Source organism: Diceros bicornis, chromosome 9 (genome assembly GCF_020826845.1).
Source record: "Diceros bicornis minor isolate mBicDic1 chromosome 9, mDicBic1.mat.cur, whole genome shotgun sequence".
In the NCBI taxonomy this organism is placed as follows: Eukaryota; Metazoa; Chordata; class Mammalia; order Perissodactyla; family Rhinocerotidae; genus Diceros; species Diceros bicornis.
This window is the reverse complement of record NC_080748.1, coordinates 31,590,334-31,601,026: the sequence shown is the minus strand read 5'-3', so window position 1 is coordinate 31,601,026 and position 10,693 is coordinate 31,590,334. Positions and strand designations below refer to the sequence as shown.

At 42.5% G+C, this 10,693-nt stretch overlaps 1 protein-coding gene across 1 annotated transcript in view; it reads left to right on the top strand.

Moving 5' to 3' along the window:
• Positions 1-3,358: 3,358 nt before the first annotated feature.
• The window catches only part of GTF2F2 (general transcription factor IIF subunit 2), a 138,128-nt gene continuing 130,793 nt past the window's right edge, over positions 3,359-10,693 (top strand). The window contains exon 1 of the mRNA XM_058548201.1: positions 3,359-3,640. Coding sequence (XP_058404184.1) covers positions 3,575-3,640 — 66 coding nt within the window. The 5' untranslated portion in view covers positions 3,359-3,574. The remainder of the gene's footprint in view (positions 3,641-10,693) is intronic.

The following is a 10,693-nucleotide window of genomic DNA, read 5'->3' as shown; positions in this document are numbered from 1 at the left end:
ATAATAATAATAATAAAAAAGAAGCAAGGATCTAGGTGACTGTGTGTATGATACTTTTGAACATTTTTGGAAAGCTAACAAATATTTGAACTCCCAGCCTCATAGGTTGTCTGCTGTTAAGGAGAGAACACTGATTGGGAAAGAATGGGATTCTATAAGTTGGAATGGGGACAAGTGGGAAGACTCGGATAAAGCTGGGGACGCTGAGACCCTAAATTCTGATGAATCTTCTTTGCCAGTGGAAGTGGCCTCCCCACCCCCAGTAGAAGCAAGCAGCCATCCCACCTCCAGTGGTACTGACTCTTCCCCCCTAAATCCGCCCCCACCATTAACCCTACACTGTCTGAGGACACTGTAATGGCTTCCTTTAAGGCAGTTGCCTTGCAAGACAATGCTAATTCTCCTCAAGACCCACCACTTGTGGCCGGCCCGGTGGCGCAGGGGTTAACTGTGTGCGTTGTGCTGCAGTGGCTGGGGGTTTGCTGGTTCCAATCCCGGCAAGCACTGACGCACCACTTGTCAAGTCATGCTGTGGTGGCGTCCCATATAAAGTAGAGGAAGATGCTCACAGATGTTAGCCTAGGGCCAGTCTTCCTCAGCGAAAAAGAGGAGGATTGGCAACAGATGTTAGCTCAGGGCTGATCTTCCTCACACACACCACCTCTTTTTGCTTCTAGACCTATAACTAGACTCAATTTCCAGCAGGCCCCAAGGGTGAGGTACAAAGTGTGACCCATGAGGAGATGTGCTATACTCCAAAAGAACTACTTAAGTTTTATAATTTATACAAACAGAAATCACAAATTTATGAGAATGGATATTAAGGTTGTGGGATCATGGTGGAAGGAACATACAGTCGGATCAGGCCAAAATTATTGATGTCTGGCATATAATAGGCCCTTAGGAGGGTGAAGAATCTGCCTGCAATGTGTTACCCTGTTGGTCTCCAGAGCATATCTGTGAATCTGCCAGAGCCCATGTCTTCCTTTTCTCTCCAGCTCCATAAACATCCCTCCTCAATCTGGAAGAGGATTTGAAAAGGACCAATAAGGGAAGTTTGTTCTTTGTTTAACAGTGTATGAGGAAAAGGTGCTCAATCAAGAGTTTTTCTTTTTTTTTCCTTCTTCCCTATATAATTTTTAAATCTTCACTCTTTCCTCTCTTCTCTAGCCATTGCTTCTTCTTTAGCCATTTGTTTTCCCCCAATCCCTGTAAACACACACACACACACACACACACACACACACCCACCTGCATTTTAAGGCTTCCCATGACCCACAGATAGAGGCCAAGGTCTTAATCCTTTAAAGTCCATTACAATGGTGCTCCAGGCTATGTTAATTCACTTCTCCCATGGTCTTGTATTTCAATTGATTCTTTCTATCTGATCAAAGCTTCAAGTAGCTCTTTTGTCCCTTCTATGTTTTAAGGCCCTCTCCCACACTGCGACACAAGAATGCAACCTTCCTTTTCAACATGTGCCTGGTCTCTCATTTGTCCTATCAGTTTTCCTAGCGATCACAGAAACCTCACGGCTTTTCCCGACCCTGTGCTGCACAGACACGGAATTTCTTCAATTATATACATGGCTTTGATGTGTGATTCAATACATTACTCGTCATTCTTACAATATCTTACTGTTTCTCTTCAGCGAGTGTTCCTTCAGCCAAAGCCTATTGAAATCTGACAGTGTGTCAAATACTGTGCTAGATGTTGTGGATATGAAGTGAATAAAACACTATTTCCACCTACAGGAGCTCATAGGCTAGAAAGCAAAGGCAGCATGTAAACATGTATATTATAGTGCAGCGTGCTAAGTATCACACACTGTGATGTGAAGAAAAATGAACTTCCTCTGTGGGAGTTGATAAAACTTCTCATAGGAAGTGACATTTCCATTAGTCTTGAAACCTAAGTAGGAGTTTGCCAATCAGTGGACAGGGGAGAGAGTGAGGGTAAGAGAAGAATAGGGCATCTGAGTAAAGGAAATTGAGGCTCAGGGCAGAGGTTCTGAAATAACTGAGGAAGATTCTGATGTGTTCATGATACTGACCCTCTTAATCTCAAATTTGTGTGCCGGATGTGCAATAAGCCAATCACTGAGACATCGTGCTTGGAGATGGAAAAAGATTTATTCAAAGTGGCCAAAATGAGAAGGTGGGAGGATAGGTTCTCTCAAATCCACCAAAGCCCCAATAGATAGTTGTATGTTACACTTGCACATCCTGCTAGTTGCTGTATGTGGGACACGGCCTCAGCATGGCCAAACAAGTGGTGTGTTCTGCGTCGCCGGGATCTGAAGCCAGGCCACCAGTAGCAGATGTGCACACTTAACCGCTAAGCCACCGGGCCAGCGCTCAAATCCACTTTAACAAGAGAAGAAAGCAGGGGGTTTTATAGAGCTAAGGGGCTTGGCAGGGGGAGTTTTGGAGAAACAAAGGGTAATCCCTGTTTCTTTCACACCTAATAAAGCCCCTGGGCAATCTGACTCCTGAGCGTCCACAGGAGCTGGGGGCTGGTTATCTGTTGATCCTTGAAAGCATTCTTTTTCTTCTGCAAAACAAGCTCATAAATCCTTGTGACCCCTGAATAACCCCTCAGGTAAAACAAGAAAACAGCAAATTGACAAGATTAAGTTCTTTTCATCTATGTCTGTGTTGGGAACAAGGTCAAAAGGTAATCTTATTGAACATTTACAGTAACCCTCAGGTACCCGGCTTCCTTCAGAGTGTTCTGATGGGTTCCGCGTTGTTGGATGTGTGCAGCATTGAGTGGCAGGGATCAAATTGAGAGGGCCTGGGTAGAGAGAATTGAATTTTATTCTAGAACTAAGAAGAGAGAGAGGAAACTATTTAAGCAGCGGAGTCTGACAGTCAGCTTTGTCTCTTATATGTCCATTGTCACTGCCCTAATAATATGGACTCCTGGTTTTGGAGTCTGAAAGGGGGTGTGGTCTGCTTGCTTAATCAGAGGTGTTCAGAGTAGCCTCTCAGTTGAGACATTGCTTTTTTTTCAGGTCTAGAAAGAGCTTGTTTTCCATATACCCAGGGCTATTCAGTCTAATCCCAGCCCTCACTTCTGCTAATTCACTTCCTCTATTTATTACTCTGACATTGTCCTCCTAATGCTGTTTCCTCTCCTTGGCCAGAGTTGGACTTATACTGACAGCCTTTGTCTCTTTGAATCCCATTTTTCTGTTTTGATACTTTTTTTCTTCAGTTAAGTCGACCTAGTCTTTAAACGTATTGGTGACGTTTTGGCCCATGCCACCCTATGTTTTAATCACTGAGACACAGCCTGCGCTAGTAGCCACGCCTACTGGAGAAGTTGCCAAACCAGGAAGTTTGTCCGCACTAGCGCGCCGTACTGACAGTGGCAGTGCGCAGGCGCAGTTCCCGGCTCCCAGCGGCGTGTTCCTTGTTCCCCAGGTTCCCAGCGTCCTGGCAGGTGGACGCCGAGTCTTCCAAGTCTGCCTCCGGCCGCGGCTTGTCTTGTGCTCCAGTCCCTAACTCCGCAGCCCCTCAGCTCCCTGGGCAGCTGCTGTGGCCCGGACGCCTCCACCGGCGACAGACCCATGGCCGAGCGCGGGGAACTCGACCTGACCGGCGCCAAACAGAACACCGGAGTGTGGCTGGTCAAGGTAATGTTCGCGCGGGTTCCGCTTGCACTCCTCCTAGTATAAATAGTTTAAGTGACTTGAGACCGTCCCATTCCGTGCGCCTTTTAAAGCTCTTTACTGCCATCTCGTTAGAGCTTCACATAACTTGAGAGGCAGAACTTACTGTTATGTTCGTTAGAAGACGAGAAAATTAGTTTAGGACACATAGTGTCTTTACTCAGTTAAGAGTCCGGACTTGCCTGGAATGGATCTCTTTTCCCCACGACCTGATTTTGCTGGGCCCCTGTCTTGGTGTCCCCCGACTTGAGCGGTGCATTTTACCCCACACTGAAGAATTTCTGCATCTTGTCTTGGTGAAACTGATTTTAGTCGTGAGTCTGTAGGAGGAAGTTGAGGGTCTGCTTTCTGTACAGTTTTCTCGGTCAGAAAGTAGAACTGGTTCCTGCGTACCCTTAAAGTGTTTCCTTTGGTTGATGGCCCTTAATGGAGTTCTCAGGAGAGCGAGATAGCTCTGAACTCGCGGAAGGAGAGGCCATTGGACTGGAGTGTTCTTTTAGGGCACGACTGGGTCTCGTGACACTGGCCGTCAATAAAAGTTTTTTTGTAAAAACAGCAATCTTGATTAGTCCTTAGCACAGTATTTGTGCTTTACTTTTTCATATTGGGGAGTGTTATCTCTTAGGGGAGTTTCATAAGACATATGTATGTTCAAAATGTGATTATGACAGTCTTTGAACCTCAAGCAGAATGTAGGGACCTTTGGTTTGTTAATTTTTTTAAAAACTTTTACCACACGGCTGAGTTTTCATCAATTAAATCTGAGAGGCCTTTCCTATCCACCTCTATAAATAGCTCCCTTATAATCATTCACTAGCATGTCAAACCTGTATTATATTCTTCAAAGCGCTTATCATACAGTGATTCTATGTTCATGTGTTCGGTGTTGGTTACTTCCTTCTCCCCAGCGCTTGCGCGTGCGCACACACGCACCCACCCACCCACAGTCACCTTCCATGAGAATAGGATCCTTGCCTGTCACACCCAGAATTGTGTCTGGCACATGGTAATTGCTCAACAGATATGTGATGAATGAATGAATACTCTCTTATTCTTCATCCCTAACCTTAGTCTCGGGCACTCATTTGACTTATCCCAGCTATATGAATATGACTTAAAAGGATGGAGTAAATGAGCCTTTCTCTCTCCTACTGCATGCTAAATGGAGGAGAATCGTTAAGGAGATCTCCCTTGCAGACTGAAAGAGCGAGCTTGAAAAAATGGTGGAATTTGAGACGATGCATTTGTGCTTGGAGCATTGTAGATGCTCAATAAACGTTTGCCTTACAGGTTTTGGATGGGTAGACAGAGGCATAGCATAGTGTACCATAGAGAGTGGAACAGAAATGCAAGACTGAAAATGCACATTAACATGGTATGTCCTGGAAAACAGATTATTATGCTTAGAGCAGAGGGTCTGTGTGAAAAAGGTTGGGACCATATACTCATTGTCATATCGTGAAATGAGGATGTCTTAACCTTAGTCTGCAGGAAGTAAGGAACCTTTTGGAGGATTTTGAGTAAGGCAGGGGTGCAAATGATTTTTTCAGGGAAAAAAAAAAAAACTTGAGGGGAAGATAACCAGAGTCAAAATTAGAAAATTATCACAGGATCATGGGTGTATGGTAATGAAGTCTGAGGAGGGAAACTTTTTCAGTGAAAGTTGTCAGGATTTGTTGACTAAATGAGAATGTGAAAGAATGTAATGAATCTAAAATGAAGAAGTTAAAAAATTTTAGGGCTCTCATATATGGCCATTTGAATACATTTTCTCTCTTTAAAAAGAACTCAAGGGGCCGGCCCCGTGGCTTAGCGGTTAAGTGCGAGCACTCCGCTGCTGGTGGCCCGGGTTCGGATCCCTGGTGCGCACCGAGGCACCGCTTCTCCGGCCATGCTGAGGCCGTGTCCCACATACAGCAACTAGAAGGATGTGCAGCTATGACATACAACTATCTACTGGGGCTTTGGGGAGAAAATAAATAAATAAAATCTTTAAAAAGAACTCAAGTGAAGCCAATGATTTGTTCTCGTTTTCTAAAGGTAGTTGTAATGTTTTGATTATTTATTGTTTGCATTGTCATTGTTTCCTCATATCAACTTGGCATACAGTGTTTCTTCTTTGTCTAATGTTATGTATCAAAGAAAATAACAGGCTTGCCAATACATCTCTCTGGGGTGCAAAAAGACTTTCTTGCCAGTTCTTGTCATCTGACAAGGACGAGGATTGCTAACAAATACTTTCTGTTCTAAAATCCATTCATGTTCCTCCTTTATTTGACAACTTTTATTTCTGCTCTAGTTAAAGGAGTCCCAGGGGCCAGCCTGGTGGCTCAGTGGTTAAGTGCGTGTGCTCAGCTTTGGGGGCCCGGGGTTCGCAGGTTCCGCTCCTGGGCGCGCACTGACGCACCGCTTATCAAGCTGTGCTGTTGCTGCGTCCCATATAAAGTAGAGGAAGAGGGGCACGGATGTTAGCCCAGGGCCAATCTTCCTCAGCAAAAAGAGGAAGATTGGCATCGGATGTTAGCTCAGGGCTGATCTTCCTCACACACACACAAAATAAATAAATAAAATGGAGTTTGATTTGCACATTTGTCAGATAGTTTGAACTTGTTTCATTTGCGCTAGGGTTAGCATCCAATGTGATTTTCATGCCCATATCTTGAGCATACTTGGATTTTCATCTCTGAATTGCAGGAATAAATTATATGAGTGAATCAAATCTTAATGGTCAGGCTCATTTTCAGCTTTTTTTGTGTGATATTAAAATATAACATGTTGCTTAGAAAGTGTCTTCATTCTTATCCAATCAGAGTTTGTGAATAGAACTACATACCAGTTTCGAGTCTTTTCTCTATACATTAATATTTCTCATTACAAATAATACCTTGAGTTCTGATCTTTGAGGATTGTCGCAAAATATATGAGTTTCTTGCTAGAGTATTTCAAAGTTTATGGGCCATCTTGTGCATATTTTATTAATTCCATCACTAAACAGGTATAGAACAGAATAAATACAGTAAGAGCTATACATATAAGATCTCTGAGAGTTTTGGACAGGAAAAAAATTGGCTAGCTGCAACAGGAAAGACTTCATGGGGAAGGTGACATTTAAGAAGAGCCTATAGAGTTGATTAGTTAGAAAAAACTTCCCAGCAGGGCCGGGGAGAACTAGAGTGTGTTCAGGTTTGGAATGTCTTAAATCTACAACAGAATGATGATCCGAACAAGTTTTGATAGGTAATAGACGTGATTGGATTTGACTTTACGATAGATGTCATCTGCCAAAACATACAGTCACAATTTTAACCTTGTTAGGGAGCTCGTCCCTTGTAGTTTGCATTACCCTATTCCTATTGGTCACTTGGTGCCAGTGTTAGGTTGCCAATTGGTCACACTGCTACTACACAGCCTATACTAAATCATGATTTAAAAATTGGTGATGTTTAAAAATATTTTAGCATAGTTCTGTTGTTTGGCTTCCAATATTTAGACTTCTGGTAAAATGATTGTCTCTAGTTAAGGTTGGCGGAGGTACATGATGGGGAAGAGGAAGAGATAAAGCTGCCAAGGTTGTTAGGAGCCGTGGGATTTTTGTAAATCGTGAGTATCATCCTGGGGCCTGAATTATAAGAAATGTTATTTCTTTTCTGGGAATGGACAGGTGGAGGTACTGACAAGAGCTGTGGTAGGTCTAACCAACAGCTTTCTAGCCAGCAAAAAGATGTGTTTCTAGTCCGCTCAACCCTCTTGTAAGCATGCTGACTAATGTTTGTGAGAGGAGAGGATCAGGAAAGGAGGGATGGACATCATCCCCTCTGAATGCTGTGTCTTTTATTCAACTCAAATGCCAACAGGCTCAGCTTTTTTTTTCACAGACAGGTAAGCAGTTGGACATTGACAGTCAAAGAGAAAGCTATAGAGAAAGCTATATACCAGGGAGAGATGAAACTAGAGTGGGTGATATCTCAAAGCCTTGCAGATAGTAGGGGAAAAAGGAACTTACATTTCTTATGTATGCAGTATTGTACAAATTAGTACCTACTTCATAGGTACTAATTATCTTTATTTTTCAGATGATAAAATTGAGGCTTAGCGGGGCTAATTATCTTGCCCAAGCGTGGAACAGTGATTCCAATTTAGGTCTGTTTGGCTACAGAGCTTATGCCAGGAATAGAAAATGTCTTTTTTCCTCTTAAGTCTTTTTAATGAGTTATCTCCCTCGAGAACAGAGACGAGGTGGGGATTTCATTTCTCCGTCCTTGGATCTTGTCAACTCCATATGTTGACCTTCAAGAGAATATGATAGAAAAAGCTGCCTGTCATAGATTGGGTTCCCTGGGAGCTGATTCTGAAATGGAGATTAGCATGCAGGGGTTTATTAGGGAGTGCTCTTGGGATCACCACCTGTGGAAGGAAAAGGACTTAAGCAGGATGGGGCAGAGGGTATGATGCAATCTCAGTGGAAGCTAAGGACGATTCCACAGGGAGCCCTCCGGAGCTATCCTGAGTTGGGGCAAGGTATACCCTGTGTCTACCAATCATTGCATGTGGTTTGCCCCAGAAGAGTGCGTGATCTTGGCCAAAGGGCCTCTCTTGGAGGCAATGCCAACGAGAACTTAACAGCTGAAGGCTATTAGCCACAATCCTGGCAGCTGAGGGAATAAGGCCTTCAGTCTTAAATGGGGATATGGGTGTCACATCACAGTGTCTACTACAGTGCCCTTAATTTGCTTGTATTCTGGGAGCTTGGAGACTGGTAGTTGGGGAACTGGATATTTAACGAACCAAAGTTGGCAGAGAAGTTTAGGGGAGTAATATCTGTACATATCACCTTAGCACCTTGACTTCAAAGGCGTAGTTGACCTTTCTTATCTGCCCAGCCTGAGTGAACAGGTGGGTGGATTGATTCATCCAACAAGCTTTCAATGATTGCCAGTCATTGTGCTAGGCTCCGAGAACATTATGATGAGGAAAAAGAGACATGGGCCGTGCTCTGTAAACTAGGATTTACAGTCTACTGCAGGAGACAGACATCAATCAAATATTAGTCCTAATGAAAACAGTTACAAACAGATAAAGACCCTGAAGCAAGGAATATTGTTCTGTGAGTGTGAATAACAAAGGAACTTGACCTAGGCTAGGGAGTCAAGGGAGCTTTCCCTGAGGAAATAATGCTTAAGTGAGTCATTTTCTATCACTTTCTCTGGTCTCTGGAAATCCGAGAAACATCCCATTGTACCTATTATCTTGTCTCCATTTGATTTTCTTTAATGAATGTGGAGACAGTGGAAACAACACAGATATCTCACAAGTGACGTGTTGACAAGAGTGTTTTGGGGAAATTTACTAAGAGAGTAGATTTCGAGTGTTCTCATCACACACAAAAGTTATTATGTGAGGAGATGATATGTTAATTAGCTTGACTGTAGTAATCATTTCACTATGTATGTCAAATCATCATGTTGTACACCTTAAATATATAAAGTTTTATTAAAAATAAAATGGTTTAATTAAAAATATCATTTGTCCAAAAAAAGGTATTTTGGAGTCTTGGCACCGTATATACCATTATTTTTTCTTCCCCTTCTCCCTACCTTTTTTCAGACTTAATGTTAATGGGCTAGAACTTCTAGGAAGCCCATTTATAAACTCTTGATATAGAAAGTTGTATATGATTAACATACTATCCTCATTGTAGTCTATTTTTCATTGCAAGGGTATAGTATTTTGGCAACCTTTTGAATTAAATAAGCTGGTGGGCTTACCTAGGAACCTACAGTTTTATTGTAATAATGATGACAATGCAAATGAGTTCCAAACTTGTTTTTATCAATTAACTTATGGAACGTAATCTTTTTTTAAGTTGGCAGTTGCTTATATTAGGTACAATTTATTGTACTGAATTTGATTCTTAAGTTTGTTTTAGTGTTTGATTTGTAGTTACTTCACTTAGAACTGCTTTCTTGTTGTTTGGCCTAAACTGTAGTCTCCAGCAGTTTTATCACAGAATCTTCTGACCTGGTTACTGTATTGAAGAAGTGTGGTCTCATTCAAGAGTTCTGAGTTCTAAAACATTGTCTTTCCTATATGTTAACAGCATTTCAAAGAACCAGCAGTGAAGGGACAGCAGCAGGTTGGAAAATGCTCCAGCATTTAGCGTTTTCCCCTCTTCCCCCTTATTTTAAGGTAGATCTCTGAAATAACGTTTCCCTCTGAGAATGCAATGAGGTTTATTAAAATTAAATTCTTTTTTTTAAAAGATTTTATTTATTTATTTTTCCCCCCAAAGCCCCAGTAGATAGTTGTATGTCATAGCTGCACATCCTTCTAGTTGCTGTATGTGGGACACGGCCTCAGCATGGCCAGGAAGCGGTGCGTCGGTGCGCACCCGGGATCTGAACCCGGGCTGCCAGCAGTGGAGCGTGCGCACTTAACCGCTAAGCCACGGGGCCGGCCCTTAAAATTAAATTCTAAATCCTAGGTATATCCCAATAATACCATTATTATCATAACATTAGCTGATGTTTCTTCAACAATATCCAGTCATTAAAATAATAACTCTGCCCCCACTATGTGCCAGGCTATTTTAGATGCTAGGGTTATGGCAGTAAACAAAACACAATATATCTGCCTCCTGCAGAGTACATTCTAATGGGGAGGGAGAATAGACAACAAATACATATAGAGCAGGTGATAAGTGCTCTGAAGAAAAATAAATCAGATTAAAAGGTATAGAAATAGAAAGCAGCTAAGGGTGCTAATTTAAATAGGGTGGGGAAGGACCTTACTGATAAGGTGGTCCTTGAGCAGAGACCTAAAGGAAATTATGGGGCATGCCCTGCAGATATCTGAGGGAAGAATATTCCAGACAGAAGTAGCAGTAAATCAAAGGCCCTCAGATGGGATGGTGCTGGGCATGTTCTCAGATCCATGTGGTTAGAGTCAAGTGAATGAGAGAAAGTAGGAACTCAAGGGTGGGTTTGGAAGCATTTTTGTTAAGGAGACACAACCAGCAAC